The following is a 22040-nucleotide window of genomic DNA, read 5'->3' on the forward strand; positions in this document are numbered from 1 at the left end:
ATGTGGCTCAGCAGAAAGTAAACCCAACTAGTGGGTTCTGTCCCTGACCTTGCTCAGTGGATTAAGGATCCAGTGTTGCTGTGAGCTGTAGTGTAGGTCGCAGACACAGCTCAGATCCCACATTGCTGTGGCTGTGGCGTAGGCTGGCAGCTGCAGCTCTCATTTAACCCCTAGCCTGGGAACTTCCAATGCCGCAGGTTAGGCCTGAAAAAGACAAAAAAAAAAAAAAAAAAGTAGAAAGCATTTTACTGTGGATAGATACCTGGGACCACTCCAACATAGTTTTAATATTTTCATCATCTTTTTTTTTTTTTTTTGTCCTCCAGCCTAATGTTTAGTTAATCTTAAAAGGAAAAATAAGTAAGATTTAACTTCTTCCCCTTCCTCCCCTATCTTTTCTCTCATTCTAATTCAGCATCTTTCTTTAAGTCTCCATGATTCTTCCCCATAATTACCAAAAACTCTTCTGCTTAAGGTACTGTCGAACCTATGATACAATACCATTATGAGTCACTACTCACAGGGTTTGTATCTAAGAAATATGTCATATAGTTTAGAATGGAAATAAACTTGGTTTCACACTAGTCATAGTTTTGCATGCTTGCTATAAAACATGAGGTTTGGGCATGGTCTTGCAGCCCTATCAGATTTGAAGTTTTGTTCTTTCTGCCTGATATTTACCTGTATTTAATTAAGATTGATTATAAGTCATTTCTGTTTATGTTTGAGTAGTGGTAGTGCATAGTTTTTTGAAATTTATCTCTTGAAATGTGGTGATTGCATCTAATATTATTTTCCTATTACAGGGCAAATAATAGTGGTGATTTGGGTAATAGTTTCTCCAAATAATGACAAGCAGAAGTATACTCTGAAAATCAACCATGACTGTGTGCCAGAACAAGTAATTGCTGAAGCAATCAGGAAAAAAACTAGAAGTATGTTGCTATCATCTGAACAATTAAAACTCTGTGTTTTAGAATATCAGGGCAAGTACATTTTAAAAGTGTGTGGATGTGATGAATACTTCCTAGAAAAATATCCTCTGAGTCAGTATAAGGTGAGTAACAAGTTTAAAAGATATTTTAAATTTAAAAGTTAATCACACTAGAAAATGATCTGTATTTTTAAGACATAGTTTTTGAAAATTAAATAGCATGAAGATGTTTATTTTTTTCACTGTGTTTTATTTGAGAGACCAATGAATTTGCTCTTCTTTTAGATTTTATAAAATTAATATTGGGGGGCCTGACTCTACATATGTAGATAACCTTATGTTTACAAACATTTGATTTAGTAACTGTTTAATTGTGCCATGAGGTAAGGTATAATAATGTTTCACATATTCTGCATGCAAAAAATGCATCATGTGCTATTCCAAATAGATTCATTTTTGTCATGGAAATACTGTTATTAGCCAATAGGAATTCTAAATAATAATGGAACTTGCACAGAAGGCTCTGAGTGTTCTCTGGGTCAAAAAAAAAAAAAAAAAGAAAGAAATGTTGGCAGTTATACTAACCCCAAAACATGGGTTTTATTTCATGATTTTTATCCCCTCCCAAGCAATGACTCTAGAAGGAATAAAATAGACATTTCAACATGGATGGACCTAGAAACTATCATACTAAGTGAAGTTAGTCAGACAGTGAAAGACAAACATCATATAATATCACCTATATGTGGAATCTTAAAAAAAAAAAATACAAATGAACTTATTTGCAGAGCAGGAACAGACTCATAGAATTTGAAAAACTTATGGTTACCAAAGGGGACAGGTGGGGGGTGGGAGGGATGGACTGAGGATTTGAGACTGGCATATGCACATCGAGGTATATAGAATGATTGGCCAACTGGGGACCTGCTGTATAGCATAGAGAACTCTACCCAGTATTCTGTGATAATCTATGTGGGAAGAGAGAATGAATATGTGTGTGTGTATGTGTGTGTGTGTATACACATACACACCTACATACATATATATATATATATATATATATATGTACGACTGGGCCACTTTGTTGTACAGCAGAAATTAAATCAACTATACTTCAGTAAAACTTTAAAATAGACACTTTAAAAAAGCCATGATCTGCCGTTAATTAATGTGTACTGTTAATACTTAACCTGCTCTCTATTTCTGTTCATTTGTACCAAGCATAAGCCAAGTACTGATTTACAATAACAGAAAAGACAAGGTTCTAGCTTTTAGGTATCTCATAATCTAGTGGGGCTTGTGGGTAAGAAAATAGGTTTTTGTGATATGTACACACATCATAGTAGCATTTATATTAAAAATCTCCTTCATAAGTGTCTTTTCAAAGCTCAAACCAATGCATGTTAATATTTTAAAAATATGTGTTCCATGATTTTATTAGTCTCTTCTCTTTGTAGTTTTTTGTTTTTTAACAAAACAAATGTTTCTCAAAAAATGTTGGGACAGAAATGGGCAGCAACTCTTGAATTTGACATTAATATGACTTAATGGATGAATGATAGAGGCTTTCTAAATGATGTTGCTTTTCCTTTAAAAGTACAATGCTTCCATGCTAAGTATCCTCTGATCCTTATTTTTAATTTCTTTTTTCTTTTCTTTTTCTTATTTTTTCCTTCCAGGTAAGGGTAGAACTACAGTCTCAAAGCTGACCTTTTTTTTTTCTTTTATACAGTTTATAGTCTAAGAGCTACTTGGTTGATCTGTGCAACTGCTAAGAAATGTAGTCTTATAATGTTTGATTTTTTTATCGCCTTTGCAGATTAGTATGTAAATTCTCTAATAATACACTTATTTTTAAAATGAAGTAAGTTTTAATATGAAGAATCTTAAATTACTTCTCCCCTCCCATGTTAATCTCTTACAGTATATAAGAAGCTGTATAATGCTTGGGAGGATGCCCAATTTGATGCTGATGGCTAAAGAAAGCCTTTACTCTCAACTGCCAATGGACTGTTTCACAATGCCATCTTATTCCAGACGCATCTCCACAGCTACTCCATATATGAATGGAGAAACATCTACAAAATCCCTTTGGGTTATAAACAGCGCACTCAGAATAAAAATACTTTGTGCAACCTATGTGAATGTAAATATTCGAGACATTGACAAGGTAAGGGCAAATGTTGATGTTTATTATTGTATATAAATTATTTTATATAAACCTTTTAATTGAACTATATAATAATTTTGACCTGCTGTATGTTTTCACATGGCTAGAAAACATCTACCTCAGCTTATATCCTTTTCTGTAATTCTAATATCCCTAATTCTAATATTCTCATAATTCTCAGCTCTTAAAACCAGACTTTTACAGAATTCATTTGTCAGGAAAACCTACCTGACCTAACCTAAAGTGAGATTTTTTAGTCTTTATCCTACTTAGGGTAAACATCTGTGTGTTTTGTTACAGAAATACTGTTTTCTTGGGATTTCCCTGTGGTGCATTGGGTTAAGGATCCAGTGTTGCCCCTGCAGCAGCTCAGGTCACTTCTGTGGCATGGGTTTGAGTCCTGGCCTGGGAACTTTGATGTGCCACAAGAGCAGCACCCCCCAAAAAAGAAAAGAAATATTAATTTCTTTATGGAATATGCTGTTCTAACTGCTAAAAATACTAAGTAATATTTAATGTATATGCCAGTTTATCTTTCTAAAATAAATACCCGGCCTAAAGGGATTGTGGGCCTATATTGATTTTCAATATAGTGATGCCCCCTTGAAGGCAGCTGCAAATTTTGGTGAAGAATTTTTTTTTTTTTTTCATTTTAGGGCCACATCTGCAGTGTATGGAAGTTCCCAGGCTAGAGGTTGAATCAGAGCTGCAGCCTCTGGCCTGCACCACAGCCACATCCATGCCAGAGCCGAGCTACATCTGCAACCTACACTGCAGCTCTTAGCAATGCCAGAACCTTAACCACTGAACAAGGCCAGATATCAAACCTGCATCCTCACAGACACTGTGTTGGGTTCTTAACTCACTAAGCCACAACAGGAACTCCTGGTAAAGAATTTCCATCAATGTTAAGTTACTATGTATGTGAGGAAAAGGAGAAGAGAACAGAAACTTTTAATTGATTCTCTTATTCACATCATTTGAATTGTTTTGATAGTATTTAACACTGGTCTGGTCTACTGTGTGTGTCTGCGTGTATGTGTGTATGTTAATACACAAAACTTTTTTTTCCCCTTAGATCTATGTTCGAACAGGTATCTACCATGGAGGAGAACCATTATGTGATAATGTGAACACTCAACGAGTACCTTGTTCCAATCCCAGGTAAGGAGGTATATGGATTTATATTTTGAAAGGTCATGTTAATGTTTAGCATGGGTAATCAGTAAAAGTAGTGTATTTTACATCATTAGTTTAATACCAGTCATATGAAATTACCAGACATTTAGATATAGAATATGAGGATATCCTGTCAAATGAATATCAATCACAGGATCACTTTATTGATTCTCTCTAAAATTTTATGGGAAGGATTTTCCAATCTCTCTTCCCACTTTGTCAAGGAGAGGACAGAATGTGGTTATAGTTTTGTGCTGATGGTGTTTTCCTTACATTAGACCCATAAACCTAGCTTTATCTCCATATCCATTTCCATTAAGATATGAGAGTTGGCAAACAACTGTAGAGCTGGGCTTCTCTGAGGCAGCTTCCTTTGTAACACTCCCAAGAATACTTACTTATGATAGTCAAATAAAAAGTCATTAGTCACAAATCAATTTCTTAGTGGGAGGGCGGAGTTATCGGGAACGTTTTTAAATGATTACTGCCTAGATAAAATGAAGGGGAAAAATAGGTAGTATAATTCAACAGCTTGCCATATTGCCATTTATCTCTTATTGTAGAATCATTTGGGAATAAAAGTCTGTTCCTGAATATAATAGTAATATTTTAAGAGGATTCAAATCAGTATTAAATGTTAAAAGGTGGATTGTACAGACTATCAATAGAGCTAACTAGTGGATCTTCCAGAAGAAAATTTCATAATGAATTCAGATTGAGTTCTAGGAGAGTCAAGAAAAAGTATTCATCTTATAATTAAATTGCTAGATGTGGCCACCCTTCTGGAGCGTAGGTAAAGTTCAGAGAGACAGTAGCCTTCTCTACCAGGAAGAAAGAAAATAGTTCCTCACTCTACCTGAACCATTGTAGATCAGGAAGTACATCATTCAGTTAAAAAGTATGCTGTGGGAATAGACAACACTAGAATCTTTTAAATTTTTTGTTAGAACAACAAATTTACTTCCCACTCATATAGCGTATCTGTCACAGGTTGGGTGGGGTGGTTGTGCAAGGAACAGAAAAACAATATTTAAAGAAATAATGACCAGAATTTTCCAGATTTGGTGAAAACTATAAAACCAACAATTTAAGGAGTTCAACAAGCCCCAAGCAAAGACCCCAAAATAATATGGGGCAGGTTTATCCTGGTTGTTTCAAATACAAAAAATAAACTAACTTTCGAAAAGTAAAAGGTAAATTTATTTAATAAGATTAAAATGTCAAAATTTTAATAAAGTATCTATTTAGAAAGGACTTAACATTTTATCATCTTTCCTTTAGGAATTTTTTGTCTGTGAGATAAAATCCCTAGTTTAAAGATTTAAGTAATTTGGGGGAAGCTCCTGTTGTGGCTCAGCGTGTTACGAACCCAGCTAGTATCCACGAGGATGTGGGTTCGATCCTTGGCCTCACTCAGTGGGTTGAGGATCCGGTGCTGCTGTGGCTGTGGTGTAGGCCGTCAGCTGTAGCTCCTATTAGACCCCTAGCCTGGGAACGTCCATATGCCATAGGTGCGGCCCTAAAAAACAAAAAAAACAAACAAAAAAAAAGATTTAAGTCACTTTTTAAACTTTTCTATATTTACAAAAAAATCAAAGATAAAAGTATATGAAGTTATTAGAGAGAGTTCCTGTTGTGGCGCAGTAGAAACGAATCTGACTAGCATCCATGAGGATACAGGTTCGATCCCTTGGCCTCACTCAGTGGGTTAGAGATCCAGCATTGACTGTGAGTTGTGGTGTAGTTTGCAGATGCAGCTTGGATTCCAAGTTACTGTGGCTGTGGTGTAGGCCAGCAGCTGCAGCTCCAATTTGACACCTAGCCTGGGAATTTCCATATCCCGCGGGGCAGCCCTAAAAAGCAAAAAAAATAAAATTATATATATATTTATATATATATATACACACACACACACATATATATACACACACACATATGAAATTATTAGAATTTTTAAAATTCTTACTGAGATTAAGATTGTTATCATCTGTACTTTCAGTATGCTAAATAAATTAAGTATTTTATGAATTCTTCATAAATGTTACCAATTATCTCCCAAAATCAGAATCAATTTGGAATATATATATATATGTGTGTGTGTGTGTATATAAAAAACAATTGCCTGAAAATAAGGAACTTAACTGTGTGTGTGTGTTTGTGTGTAGACTTAAGAAGAAGAAAGAAAACAGGCTTTATTTGGTTAGCATAGTACTGATCAACTACATTATTAGGACATAGTTCTCAGGAAGTATATAGAAAATTTCTCATTAATAATAAGCAATTTTGGAGTTCCCATGGTGGCACAGGGGAAACGAATCCGACTAGTATCCATGAGAATGCAGGTTCAATCCCTGGCTTTGCGCAGTGGGTTGGGGATCCACTGTTGCCATGACCTGTGGTGTAGGTCACGGACACGGCTCAGATCCCGAGTTGCTGTGGATGTGGCTGTGGCCGGCAGCTGTACCTCCGATTCGACCCCTAGCCTGGGAACCTCCATATGTCATGGGTGCAGCCCTAAAAAAATAAATAAATAAAAATAAAATAAAGCAATTCTTAAAGATTTATAAGTAGTAAAAACTGCTAGGTACATTTGAGATATTTTATCTTATTTTTCTTAAATTACTGTAAATTTATCAAATCTCACAATATTTCTTTTCCCTCTACTTGTTGTTTCCTTTCCCATTAGATTTCCTTCTAGCTAAGTTTTAGATATAAGACTTTGTCCATCCTCAAGCAAAGATACTATAATAAATAGAACTTATTTTATTTATAATGTTTTATACCTTAATTTGAGTAATTAAAATAGAATTTTATACTATTCTGTTAATTCTCTTATTTACAATCAGGAAATAGAATGAAATTATAAAGAAGCCATTTGAAAAGTTTTCAAAGTTATGTCTAACACTTGAGCTTTTTTTCCTTTTTTGGCCACCCCAGGGCATCTGAAGTTCCCAGGTCAGGGATCAGATCCGAGCTGTAGTCACAACCTAAGCCACAGCTGCAGCAGTACTGGTTCCTTAACCCACTGTGCCAGGCCAGGTATTGAACCTGCATCTCAGCACTCTCAAGATGCCACTGATTCTGTTGTGCCACAGTGGGAACTCCTAGCAGTTGAGCTTTTAAACGTGGACCAGTTACTGTTCGGATTGCTTTACTTATGTCATCTCATTTAATCTTCACAACTTTATGACAGTAGGTACTAATAATTATTAGTCTTATTTCATGGGTGAAAAAAAAGACAAAGCAAGAGTGACACATTTAGTAAAATAGTAGAAACAAGATTTTACTTCAGGTACTCTTAACATCTGAGTCTGTACTCCTAGCCATTAGTAAATGTTTTTTTGCTTTTTGTTTTTTTGGTTTTTTTTAATGGCTGCACCCAGAGTATATGGAAGTTCCCAGGCCAGGGATTGAATGAGTCACAGCCGCAACCTACACCACAGCTGCAGCAACGCCAGATCCTTAACCCACTGTACTGGGCCAGGGATGGAACCCATGCCTCCATAGTGACCCAAGTGCTGCAGTCAGGTTCTTAATGCTGGTGCCACAATGGGAACTCTGCTATAATGTTTTTTTCGTTAAAAAAAAAAAAAAAGGAACTTATTGTACATGGCTCTTTATAAGTATGTTTAACAAATATAGCCATAATTTTACATGTAACATCCAGTAAATTAAAGGCAATTTCTAAAAATTTGAATAATTTCTATCACTTATTGTAGTAACTTTTTGCTCTTATTATGAAAGTCAGGTTTTATTACTTCTTGTGAAGTAGTTATTCTAAAATTTAAGTACTTTCTCCTTATGTATCCTTTATTTTATTTAAATATTGACTTATTTAAACTAATGAGCTCTTCTAAATGAAACTACATCATTTATAAAAGTAATCAAATATAATTTTAATTATAGTAGGAAATCTAATTTTATCATATTTAGTTTCCCTTTTGTTTGTCTTTTCTATAAGCTAGTTATTTTTATTTTTTTTACTGAAATATAGCACAGATGCATAAAGTTACACAAATCCTAATTGCATAGCTCAGTGAATTATCACAAAATGAATTCCCATATAACCACTATGCCAGTCAAGAATTAGAACATATACCAGTATTCTAAAAACCCCTCTTCATTTTCTTTCCCAGTCCATTAAAGGTAACTACTATCTTGACTTCTAACACTGTTGGTTAGTTTTGGTTGTTTCTGAATTTTATATAAATGGACTCAAGGAGAAAATATTCTGTTGTTTCTGGCTTCTTAAATTCAATATTATGATTGTGAAATTTCATCCATATCTTAACTGGTGTTTATTTCCATTGATATATATGGTATGCCATTATATGAACCTACTATATCATTTACCTGTTCTACTGTTGGACATTTGAATTTTTTTGAAGTTTGGGGATACTGCAGATAATTCCTTTAAATTCTGTGCAGTGATAGATTCATTTCTGTGGTTTCACACCTGTAGGTATGAGTCATAGGTCAGTTGTAATAGATTTTGCTTTACAGATCAGTTGTACAAATTACATTTTCCCTAGCAGTATATGAGATTTCCTGTTATGGTATCTCCTTACCACCTCTTAATATCATCAGTCTTTATAGTTTTAGCCATTCTCATTTATGGTGATATCTTTTGTTCTTGATTTTCTGTATGACATATGATGTTGTCTACTTTTTTATGTTGTTGGCCATTTGGATATGGTCATGTGAAGTCTATGTTCCAGACAATCTCTGGCCTGTTTTTTATTTGATTTATCTTTTCTTGATGATTTGTAGGAGTCTGATGATTTATATGCTCTGGGGATTTTTTTTTTCTTTAAAATTTTTCATAGGTGGAATGAATGGCTGAATTACGATATATACATTCCTGATCTTCCTCGTGCTGCTCGACTTTGCCTTTCCATTTGTTCTGTTAAAGGCCGAAAGGGTGCTAAAGAGGTAAAGTGTTTCAAAGGGGACAATTGTATTCACTTCTAAAAAACTCCTACTTATTACTGCTGAGTGAAATTTTTTGAGAAATAGATATTACATTTTCTTTTTAAAAATTAAACTTTAAAATAATGTATTTATTTAAAGAAGAACACCTTGGTAGAGCTTAACAGAATTTGCTTTGTATGTCCTGAGTTCATAAAATTTTTAAACATGCACGGTGACTGTACACAAATACCTGTTAGATGACCACATGCGAGTATCTGTCTTTCTTGCTTTCGTTCATACTTCCTATTTATAATTAAAGATAATAAATGTAATTTCAAATGGGAAAAAGGAAATAAAGCATTTATACTTTGAAAAAATTAATGTGATTTTTATAGATACCATTGTAAAGACAGCTGTTGAATTCTTTCTGAGGAAAAAGATGTTTGAAATGCATGTTATAATTTAATCCACAGAATAGTGAATATTTTTCTGTTTGTATTTTAAGGAACACTGTCCATTGGCCTGGGGAAATATAAACTTGTTTGATTACACAGATACTCTAGTATCTGGAAAAATGGCTTTGAATCTTTGGCCTGTACCTCATGGGTTAGAAGATTTGCTGAACCCTATTGGTGTTACTGGATCAAATCCAAATAAAGTAAGTTCTTTATTATCACGAATTGTATTTTTTTCTTTTTTTTATGACAGTCAAGCATAGTGTATATAATAACTTTTATTCCATCTCTTAGGAAACTCCATGCTTAGAGTTGGAGTTTGACTGGTTCAGCAGTGTGGTGAAGTTTCCAGATATGTCAGTGATTGAAGAGCATGCCAATTGGTCTGTATCCCGAGAAGCAGGATTTAGTTACTCTCATGCAGGACTGGTAAGGCAAATCACTGACTTTTCCCCAAGTAGCAGTCATAATCAGTGGATTTGGGTATATACTCTTTGTACGGAAAAAGTTTCATTTGTTTTAGTTACACTGGCATAGATACTACAGGGTCTAGAATAGTATTGTAATATAATAAAATTCTCTATGCTAATATTTTTATTGGAGATATGCCTCTTCTTAGTTTAGTCTGCTTTCATTTAGCAAATACTTACTGAATGCTGACTATATATATATATATTTATTGTATGATAGTTGGTAGGTAGTAAAGTTGTGACATAGAGACCTCTACTCAGTAAACAGTCTAATGGCGAAAATAGGCCTGAATCTGGTAAAAGCAGAAATAGAAGATTTTAAATCATGGTAAACCATGAAGGAAACAGTAGTGCCAGGAATGACTGAGGGTTTATGGGAGAATGGCTATTATATTTGGGGTTCAGGAAAGACCTCCCTAAGATAGTAAACTTGAAGTTGAATCCAAGGTATAAATACGTTGTTAGTTGAGCAGGAGAAATAACATACTGCTATAGTCCAGACACCCTAGAAAAGAGTATGTATAAAATGGAGTTTAAATATTGATCTGTTGGTCTGACCTTAGCCGTAACTTTGGAACTGCAATATAACTCAGATCATAAACCCTTCCTTATTTCTCAAGGGCAAAAGTGTCAGTACTGAGGGAAGATATTTTTGTTCTTCACTATCCTCTTTCCTCAGTTTCCTAATTTGTCACCTTTTTCTTTGGACTAGTTGAAGGCTATAGATAGACTGTTCAGGTGAATATGGGTCCTGAAATATGCCAACCCCCAGTAACTGTAATAACACTCAGGGCAGCCCAAAATCCTACACTTAAGAATTTTATTAGTTTAACTTTATTACTTGTGTTCTTAGTAAGGACTTTACCAATCCCTTTTGTAAACTGAATAATAATAATAGTAATAATAATATTTTTTGCTTATGTACTTTCAAAGATCTGTAGAAGGTATTTTGATAAATAGAAATTAATTTAAAATCATTATGAATTCTGTGATTTACTAAAAGTACACTTAGCTTTTTGGACATTTAAAAGGGATTCTCTTATAGCCACTATTCTGTAAGTTTAATTCCTTGAATCTTGCTCACGTTTAAGTGCTTATCATGTACCAAATGCCATACCAATTACTTTTCATGTATTATCTAATTTAATCTTAAGCAGCCTTTATAAGGCAAGGTACTATTATCATGCCTATTTTACCAGTAAGGAAAAGGGTTAAAGAGTTTAAGTTAACCAATGTTACTGTTTAATACGTATTAAGTCTCTTACTCTTAAACCATTCTGTTATAACTAAATAAGAATTCCTTAGAAATTAGAGATAAAATACTGATGAACATTTCCATAACATGTTTATAACCCTCTCCAATTAGTTATACATATAAACAAATTGAATTACCAGAGTCAAGTCACTTACTTGAAAAATCATTTATCTCCTATTTTATTTATACATTCAGTCATTGAACTCACTTTGCCATCAGGATTTGTTGGAGTCAATTTTAGCTTTTTGAGCAGGTCTAACTGTAAGGATTCTTTTTTTGTTGGGATGTGTTTTTTGTTTTTGTTTTGTTTTGTTTTGTTTTGCTCTTTAGGGCCGCACCCATGGCATGTGGAGGTTCCCAGGCTAGGGGTCCAATCAGAGCTACAGCTGCTGTCCTTTGCCACAGCCACAGCAACATCAGAAACAAGCTGCATCTGCCACCTATACCACAGCTTACAGCAATGCTGGATCCTTAAGCCACTAAGCAAGGCCGGGGATCGAACCCACAACCTCATGGTTCCTAGTTGGATCTGTTTCCGCTGCACCACTATGGGAACTCCATATAAGGATTCATATTTTATGACTTTTTCTTCCTTAGAAGAATTTATTTCAATGAAAAAAGAAAAACCTTATTTTTATAATAGAATAAAACTGATTCTCTCAATTATACCATCAGATCTGTTGAAAACTTTATAAATCTAAGGTACTACATCAGATCTTAGTTTTCCTGTATCTTAGAATATTTTACTGTTTCATCATTATTCATCACTTACTTCCAACTATGCTAAAACAATGAAGACTAAAGTAATATGAAAATACAGAGGGATAGAATAGTTTAGAAGGGTTATACAATAATGAAATAAATCATTATTACATCATCCTTCAGCCTTCTTATTGCATTGCCCAAAGTTTTAGATCATCTTTCCAGAAGTATAAAGAAATCTGCAAACACCATCATTATAGTTTTTTTGTTTTTGTTATTTGTTGGGTTTTCAATGAACACTGTTAATAATTCAGAATTTTTCCCTTTCCACTGATAATGACAAGAAGAAAATCGACAGAGGAAAGCATTTCACAGTTATTAGACAAATTACAATATGAATACCAAGAAATAGATAATAGCACTTTAAAGTAGAATAACTCAGCCATAACATTGCTGACATTTGGAGCCAAAAAATCCTTTGTTATAGAGGCTATCATGTGCATTATAGGATGTTTAGCAGTATCTCTGGCCTCTACCCTCTGGATGCCAGTAGCAGCACCACCACAAGTTGTGACAATAAAAAATGTGTCTAGGAGTTCCCATCGTGGCTCAGTGGTTAACAAATCTGACTAGGAACCATGATGTTGCAGGTTCAATCCCTGGCCTTGCTCAGTGGGTTAAGGATCCGGCCTTCCCGTGAGCTGTGGTGTAGGTTGCAGATGCGGCTCGGGTCCCACACTGCTGGGGCTGTGGCATAGGCTGGTGGCTACAGCTCTGATTAGACCCCTAGCCTGGGAACCTCCATATGCCATGGGAGCGGCCCTAAAAATGGCAAAAAGACAAAAAAAAAAAAGTGTCTAAATAATATCAAAGGTCGCTGGGAGATAGAGGAGACAAAATCACCCCGGTTGAGAACTATTACTTCAAATTCTAATGATGACGTTGAGATTGATCATGTAAGTGAGATGCCAGATGACAATATCCTCGATGAGTTTTCTTAAACTCAAGAAACAGTGAGTAATGTATCTCCAAGGACAAAAATGACGAACATCAGTTAGTCATTCTCTAGGAATGACTTTATCACACAATATTTAATAAGAACTTGAACCACCACTCATATTTTGCAGTGTTCTTTTCATTTTTTTATAATGTTATGCACTACAATTCCAGTCAGAAGGAATAGGGTGATGTACAAATTTTTTAAACCCTTGGATTATTCTGATTGATATCTACAAGTTTAAAAAATAGAAATGTTTTGCACTTAATGAAAGAAAGAAGGTGGTTATCCTCATCCACAAAATCATGACTCATCAAAGTTTTTGAAAGTATTGTATTTTGACACTGCAAATGTGAAAAGAAAAACCAGAAGTAATGTATAAGCTAGAACTTATTAGATATGTATTTGAAATCTGCAATCAGCATTTACAAGATGGATATGTTTCAGGCTCACCCATGACAGTTAATGAGCAAGCAGTTTGTTGCATTCAACATATATTGCCCATTTTGGATTATAAATTTGGATTTACCTGTGTTTAAATTCTTATCAAAATATCTAGTAAAATTGTTTTTTACCGTCACTTTATTCTCTAAATTATTTTGTATTGAAAATATTGAAAATATAAACAAAAATAAATAAATAAAACCCAAAGAATCCATTGAAATCCAAATGATAATGGTAGTGACTACTTTTTCTGATAAGTTGAGGGTTAAATATTTATTATCTCTTAGGATTATTGCAGTAGGCTCTTAACTGGTCTCCCACTTTTCCCAGAGCAGCCAGAATATTTATGAAAAATAAATCAAATAATAGTATTTGCCCTTTAAATAGCTTTCTCTAAAAGTAAAATCCAAACTTTTTATCCTGACCTGCAGATTTTACATGCTCTGAACATGACCTCCTATCGCGTCTTTTCCTCACCTCCTGGCTTCAGACACCACACTGATTTTCTTCCTGTTCTTCCTTTACACCAAACTCATTCTCTACCTGGGGCACTTTCACTGTTTCCTTCATCTGAAGTAGTCTTTCCCTGGTATTAGTATGGATGGGTTTTTTTCTTGTCATTTGGATCACAAATTATTGTTATCTTTTCAGAGGCCATTTTGGAACATTCGGTGTAAAATAGCCACTCAGTCCTCTGTCACATCACCCAGAACATCTATCTTTACCAACTCTCTAGTATTTTTAATTGTTCATTTAATTTCCCACTATAATAGAGGCTTTATTGGGAGTTCCTGTTGTGGCTCAGTGGGCTAAGGACCCGACGTTGTCTCTGTGATGGTGCAGGTTCAATCCCTGGCCTGGCTCAGTAGGTTAAGGATTTGGTGTTGCTGCAGGCTGTAGCAGCATAAGTTGTAGATGTGGCTCAGATCTGGCATTGCTGTGGCTGTGGTGTAGGCCCCAGCTGCATGCCAGTTCAACCCCTGGCCCCAGGAACTTCCATATGCCACAGGCGAGGCTATGAAAAAAAAGGAGGTGGGCTCTGTTAATGCAGGGTGTTTTACTGTTTTCTGAGCCCAACATTAAGAGCAGGACAAGGTACACAGTACCTGAATTCATAAAGATTTGTTGAATGACATTAACAGTGTTTAAATGTGTAAAAACGAAGTAACATGGATATCTGCTTTCATTTTTAGCCACTAGGAACATGTGTAACCCATCCTAAGGGGGGGTGTGTTTGTTTCGTATGATACATTAATATGCATCATAATTATTCATTATGCAATTAATATATTTGTATTTAAAGAAAATAAATACATTACTTGGAGTCTTAGAATTATACCAAATTTATATTTTCTTTTTAGTTTCCAGATATTCAATGTGTAGTGTTTTAATGGGGGTGTTTTTTTCTCCTTTTTTCCCTTAATTATTTTTACTTTTAAAATTGGAAAGCCTTTCAGTAATTATAAGGATATATTCAGGCAAGAATTATGAAAGATTTTTTTTTTTTTCTTTTTATGGCTGTACCTGTGGCATATGGAAGTACGTGGGCTAGGAGTCAAATTGGAGCTGCAGCTGCAGGTGTACACCACAGCCACAGCGTATTTTACTTTTTATTTTCTCTTGTTCTAGAAATATTAGCAGATTATTTAGTAGGATACTAGGAAGAGTCCTCATCATGAAGAGAAGTAAACTGTTCACTGCTTATCTCCTAGGATCCCAACCTGGCCTTATCCCCGACTAACTTTGGCAGTTACAGTTCTTTGGTTGATAGTAATATTAACCAAGTAAATTATTGGATTTACAAATAACAGTCTTAAGGTGGTTCTCCCTTGTCCTTGAAATAAAGTCTTGCAATAATAATAAACTGTGTAACAACAATTAATAAGCAGTGTAAAGTTGACTGAAAATTAATTCTCTTTTTTGCAGATCACTCATGAATCGGGGGGTGGGGAATATGGCAAAAGAAATCATATAAGATAGTACTTTATTTTACAGAGTAACAGACTAGCTAGAGACAACGAATTACGGGAAAATGATAAAGAACAGCTCCGAGCAATTTGTACACGAGATCCTCTATCTGAAATCACTGAGCAAGAGAAAGATTTTCTCTGGAGCCACAGGTAAGTGTTAGGATGAAGAGTCTCTGTTTCTTCTATTCCAGAAGAACAACTGACTTTGGCTGATGTAACCATATTTCTGCCATTACCTATTAGAGTAAATAAAGCGTAATTTATATGATTTTTTTATTATAAATGTTGTCTTTTTTTAAACTGTGGATGTAGATAAGTATTTCTAGAAAGTCATACTGCATTGGTACTAACCTTGCACACTGAAGGCTTTTTTAATTCTAAATCCTTAATATGACTTTTTTAAGGATTTGGTGTTTTGTTTTTGTTTTCAAATAAAATTTAAGATCCCCCCCCAAAAAAGTACCTGTAGTTTTAGATAAGTTTAGTTGTGATTTATTTAGTCCAGATATTTTCATTTTTAGGAGTTCCTTCCATTTTTTGTTTTTTGGGTTTTTTTCCCTTATACTTTCTTAAAAGTAATATGTAATGCCTTATTTTCACTTCTGAAGAAATTATAACTGGGTAAGTGCACACTGGTTTAATTTAATAAAGCAGTTGCAGTGCCTTTCTGCAGAAAGTTCACTTAAATATAAATTTTGTTCAATGGTCACAGTAGAAGTGGTGACTCTCCTTGTGGTTCTCGTTGACTAAGTAGGTGAGTAACTGGAGCTATATAGAGTGTTATAACATAAATTCATAATTTTTCCAAAGTACCTGTCCTCCATTTGGACTTTGCTTTTTTTCCCCATGCCGTTCTAACTGTGGCTAAGTATGTATATGTGCATATATTTGCAGCTTTGGGGTTAAAACAGATTTTTTTTTTTTTGTCTTTTTGCCGTTTCTTGGGCCACTCCCGCGGCATATGGAGGTTCCCAGGCTAGGGGTCTAATCCGAGCTGTAGCCACCAGCCTATGCCAGAGCCACAGCAACTCAGGATCCGAGCCGCGTCTGCAACCTACACCACAGTTCAACGCCAGATCCTCAACCCACACTGAGCAAGGCCAGGGATCGAACCCGCAACCTCATGGTTCCTAGTCGGATTTGTTAACCACGGCGCCACGACGGGAACTCCCAAGTTTTTTTTTTTTGTTTTGTTTTGTTTTTTTAAAAGAAGGCTGGTAATGGTAAGAAGTTTTAAAAATATTTGGAAATTTAAAGATTGCGTAGTTGAAAATTTAGATATCCAGGCCTTTTGAATAACATGCAAGAATGTTTTTTATTTTGTTTTGTCTTCTCCATACAGACACTATTGTGTAACTATCCCTGAAATTCTACCCAAGTTGCTTCTGTCTGTTAAATGGAATTCTAGAGATGAAGTAGCTCAGGTAAATGCATGGTTGAGATAACTAAATAACTGTTGGACAGATTTGTTATGCCATTCAAATTGTTTTCTCTCAAGAAGTCTGCATAAGTATAAGAGATGAAATGGCTATGTTTTAAATTAATTAATAATGATATTACAGATGGTCTCTGACTTACCATGGTTCAACTTAGATTTTTTGACTTTCCAATGATGTGAAGGTGATATGCATCTAATAGAAAATGTACTTCAAATTTGAATTTTGATCTTTTCTCAGCCTAGCAATATGTGGTAAAATAGTCTCTCGTGATACTGGGCAGAAGCTGTGAGCCACAGCTCCCAGTCAGTCGGGTGATCATGAGGGTAAACACCAGTAAGCCTTACAGCTATTCTCTATTAATACAGCAGTGCAGTAGTCAACAAATTACACATGACATTCAATACTGTATTATATGATAGGCTTTGTGTTAGATGATTTTGTCCAACTATAAGCTAATGTAAGTGTTCTGAGCATTTTTAAGGTAGGCTAGACTAAGCTATGATGTTCACTAAGGTGTATCAAATGCATTTTTGACTTGTAATATTTTCAATTTTGGTAAGTTTATCAAGACATAAGCCCATCATAAGTAAAGGAAGATATGCATAGTAGAGAAAAATACTGTTTACACAACTTCCACTGGTAAAATTAATTAGAACTAAATATTTTAAGCACTGAATTCATAATGGAAAGCTTTTATCTAATTTTAAAATAGGCAATTAAGACAATGCCTTAGGAGGTTCATTCACAACTTTCTTTGCTTTTTAAATATGATTTATTATCTTATTCATACACAGATGTACTGCTTGGTAAAAGATTGGCCTCCAATCAAACCTGAACAGGCTATGGAGCTTTTGGACTGCAATTACCCAGATCCTATGGTTCGAGGTTTTGCTGTTCGATGCTTGGAAAAATATTTAACAGATGACAAACTTTCTCAGTACCTAATTCAGCTAGTACAGGTAAAATCATGTAAAAGTGGAAAAATAATATTTTATTCTAAATCCATGCAACTTGAAGGAATCTATAGTATTAACTGGTTTTATGCTTTTTTAGAAATCAGTTTTGTTACATTAGTATCTATTTTCATGCTAAAAAGTTTTCTTTAAATCCAACCATGCAGAAACTGACCTTGATTGATATTTATATTGTTTTTATGTTTGTTTTTAATAACATAGGTCCTAAAATATGAACAGTATTTGGATAACCTGCTTGTGAGATTTTTACTCAAAAAAGCATTGACTAATCAAAGAATTGGGCACTTTTTCTTTTGGCATTTAAAGTAAGTCAAATTATTTTCCCATTTAATTCTTTACATTTATATTACCTATATTCTCAGTAGATGTATAAATATGTATAACTTACATACTGTTGCTTTTGTTTGTATAGAAGAGTTTTCCATACTGAAAGTATATTTTTCATACTGAAAGTATATTTCCTCTGCATTTTCTCTTTGACATTAAATAAGCATTAAAATTAAAACTAAATTTTATACAGGAATGAGACCTGAAATATTTTTAAAGATTTTGATTCTACTTTAAGCAAAGTAAAATTTGCTAAGTCCAGATTAATATTGCAGTTGGCTTCACTATATGTGTGGATGAGGGGGGAAGTTCTCCCTACCCACCTCCCCCCTCCAAAATCATGCCTTGAAATTCAGAACAATAATGACAAAATTTCAATTTTTTTGATTAGAAACAAGCTAATTAAGAATAAAAAGTGTTTTGCAGAATACATAATATATCTAATACACAAAGAGTTCGTTAAACCATGCACTTTTTTCTAAATTTAGAAACAGATTTGTAATTAATATGATTTTCTTAATGTTAAAATAAATTAATAATGGAATCTAGACTCTAGATTTAAAAGAACTTAAATTCAGACACAGTACAGAAAAGAAACATGTATGCCAGAAGAGTCAAATAGTGCTCACTGGGCTCTTCATTTCCTCCCTATACATTTTATTTTTATTCCTAATTTCCTTTTTTTCATGTTTATGTATTTTGTGCTGAGATTAATAAGTGAAAAGTAGTTTAAATAAACTTAAAATCTAGTTTTTTCATTTATGTCTCCAGGAACTACCTGAAATTCTTGATTGTTTTGCTTCTTAATGATAGGTTTTAAAATCACTTTATTGTTAGTATAAATAGCATTTATTGAATTTATAAAATGGGTTTTCTTATTTTCTTTGTTTGTTTTTTTTTTTTTTTTTTTTTTGTCTTTTTGCTATTTCTTTGGGCCACTCCTGCGGCATATGGAGGTTCCCAGGCTAGGAGTCGAATCGGAGCTGTAGCCACTGGCCTACGCCAGAGCCACAGCAACGCGGGATCCGAGCCGCGTCTGCAACCTACACCACAGCTCACGGCAACGCCAGATCCTTAACCCACTGAGCAAGGGCAGGGACCGAACCCGCAACCTCATGGTTCCTAGTCGGATTCGTTAACCACTGCGCCATGATGGGAACTCCCTCCGGTTTTCTTATTTTCTTAAAAATGATTATGTGCATACTCATTAAAATCTCTCTCTTTCTCTCTTTTTCACCCTAATGTTGCACTGGTCTTTTAGATCTGAGATGCACAATAAAACTGTTAGTCAGAGGTTTGGCCTACTTTTGGAGTCCTATTGCCGTGCATGTGGGATGTATTTGAAGCACTTGAATAGGCAAGTTGAGGCTATGGAAAAGCTCATTAACTTAACTGACATTCTCAAACAAGAGAAGAAGGATGAAACACAAAAGGTATGTGACTCTTTAGTTTGTTTTTGAGACTCCTTTCATTGCAATGGGGCAGGGTTATTTGAGAGCCCAGCATATATGCAGATCATGGGCCTGAGAATTAAGCAGATTAAGATTTGGATCAAGATTCCACTGCCTCTAAGCTACTTAATGTTAGACACATTGTTTAATCTCTTGAGATTCAGTTTCCTCATCTGTAAAATGGGAATAATAGTTTTCCTCATAGGGTTGCTGTGAGAAGTAAATCACATGAGATATGCAGAGCCCCTATCATAGTCCCTAGAACATAAGAGGTGCCCAGTAAATAAATGTTAGCTCCATCTTCTTTCCCTTCTTTTCTCTTCTATATAGCCCTAAGTCTTAAAAATGGTTTTTCCATGGAGTTGTCACTGCTGCGGATTGAGTTCAGTCCCCGGCCTGGGAATTTCTGCATGCTGAAAGTGTGGCTAAAAAATAAATTAAAAGATTTTTCCTTACTCTGTCATTTCTTTTAGAAATGATCGTGAAAATCAGTGGAAAAAAATTAGTTTTTTTGTATTTCTAAGTTTAAAATGGACTCTTAGTCACATAGTGAATATATCACACACTCGAGTCATCTGCAGTCTAGCTTCATATAACTGAGGAACATGAAATGTAAAGGTTTCTCATGACCTTTTCCTACTTCTTATCTTTTATTCAATCCAACACACCCAAAGTAAAAAGTGAGATCATTCCTCACCTCAAGTAAAATATAAAAAGAAAATCCCAGTTTATTACGAAGTCCCCAAAGGACAGACATTGTAAATTAGTAGTATTGAATAAATTTTTTCAACATCTTCATCAATATTGCTTGAAGAAAAAGAAACCTTTAAAGAAAGTTACTAATTAATCTAAATGTCATACAGTATGTGACTGAGTTGATTTTATTGAAATTGTGGTATGTAAGTTCAAATACAAGTTATTAGAAAATAATTGTACTATTTCTGCTGCTGGAATTTTGAGCAGGTGGGAGCTAGACTGCTTTGAAATGATAATATTTATTATATTTGTACTGTCACTGAGGGAAGGAAAAGAAAATAGATATTAGTTGAATTTGTAAACTGAAGTTTTCATCTCACAGTTTGGCTGTGATACAATGGATTTAAAAAGTGATTTAAAAAGGGTGTTTCTTTCTAGCTATGTACTAGAACTTGAATATAGTATGAGACTTTTACCAACAATTTATTTTCTTTTCTTTTTTTTAAATGCGCCTGCAGCATATGGAAGTTCCTGGGCCAGGGATCAAACCAGAGCCATTGCAGAGAGACAACACCGAGTAGTCCAGGTAGTGAGTACTTATGATGTGAGCAACGGGGGAAGAAGTCCTTTTTTTTTTTCCATTTTTTGGGCCACACCTGCAACCTATGGGAGGTCCCATGCTAGGGGTCAGATGGGAGCTGCATCTGCCAGCCTACGCCACAGCAACACTGGATCAGAGCCGCGTCTGCACCCTCTTCCATAGCTTGTAGCAATGCCGGATTCTTCACCTACTGAGTGAGGCCAGGGGTTGAACCTTCATCCTCACTATGTCACATTCTTAACCCACTGAGCCACAATGGGAACTCCCCAAAAATTTCTTTAAGCCTCACTAGACCTTTTTTACCAAACAGAGAATGTGGTGACTGTGATATTTTCTGAAAAGCTTAAAAGTAAGGTTATTAAGCTAATGTGATGTCTCCGTAGTTTTTAGAACAAAGGCCCTCAAACTTGTTCTTTATAAGCCAGATAGTAAGTATTTTAGACTTGGTGGGCTATGCAGTCTGTTGTAACTACTCGGCTCCACTATTCTAGCATGAAAGCAACCAACATTCATTTCAAGTGGGTATGAGTGTATTCCAGTGCAGTTTCACTTAAAAAAAAAACAAAACAAAACTGGCAGCTGACTTACAGGCCATAGTTGGCCAGGCCCTGCTGTGGAGCTAAAACATTGCCTCTGTCAGCATGCAGAAATTGTCTCACAGGAAGGTGCACTGTATTCTCAGCTCTCTTCCTGAATTGTCCTGCCCTGTTTTACGAACCCTTCTAATTAGAATGCAGCCAACGCAGGATATAGATTCAAAGATTACACAATACTGAGGTTCCAGTGTGTAAAAGAGATTAGCAATTAGTATTACCTTTTATCAAATCAATTCTAACCATGATTATGTTTACTTATCAGGTACAGATGAAGTTTTTAGTTGAACAAATGAGGCGACCAGATTTCATGGATGCTCTGCAGGGCTTTCTATCTCCTCTAAACCCTGCTCATCAGCTGGGAAATCTCAGGTAACCTACTTTATTGGTTGTTTTATTGATATATTAAAACAAGTACTTTCTCTGGACAAAATCTTGAAAAAGATGAAAATATCCTCTATAACTATGTTCA

General features: G+C 34.9%; 1 protein-coding gene across 2 annotated transcripts in view; it reads left to right on the forward strand.

Moving 5' to 3' along the window:
• The window catches only part of PIK3CA (phosphatidylinositol-4,5-bisphosphate 3-kinase catalytic subunit alpha), an 88217-nt gene that overhangs the window by 48983 nt on the left and 17194 nt on the right, over nucleotides 1-22040 (forward strand). For both annotated transcript variants that reach the window (XM_021069859.1, XM_021069858.1), the window contains exons 4-15: nucleotides 807-1057; nucleotides 2859-3104; nucleotides 4183-4268; nucleotides 9110-9215; nucleotides 9700-9852; nucleotides 9944-10078; nucleotides 15513-15637; nucleotides 16830-16911; nucleotides 17721-17885; nucleotides 18102-18205; nucleotides 19489-19660; nucleotides 21834-21940. In XM_021069859.1, the coding sequence (XP_020925518.1) occupies nucleotides 807-1057; nucleotides 2859-3104; nucleotides 4183-4268; nucleotides 9110-9215; nucleotides 9700-9852; nucleotides 9944-10078; nucleotides 15513-15637; nucleotides 16830-16911; nucleotides 17721-17885; nucleotides 18102-18205; nucleotides 19489-19660; nucleotides 21834-21940 (1732 nt within the window). The remainder of the gene's footprint in view (nucleotides 1-806; nucleotides 1058-2858; nucleotides 3105-4182; nucleotides 4269-9109; nucleotides 9216-9699; nucleotides 9853-9943; nucleotides 10079-15512; nucleotides 15638-16829; nucleotides 16912-17720; nucleotides 17886-18101; nucleotides 18206-19488; nucleotides 19661-21833; nucleotides 21941-22040) is intronic.

The sequence above is a fragment of the Sus scrofa genome, chromosome 13, assembly GCF_000003025.6.
Source record: "Sus scrofa isolate TJ Tabasco breed Duroc chromosome 13, Sscrofa11.1, whole genome shotgun sequence".
Classification (NCBI taxonomy): Eukaryota; Metazoa; Chordata; class Mammalia; order Artiodactyla; family Suidae; genus Sus; species Sus scrofa.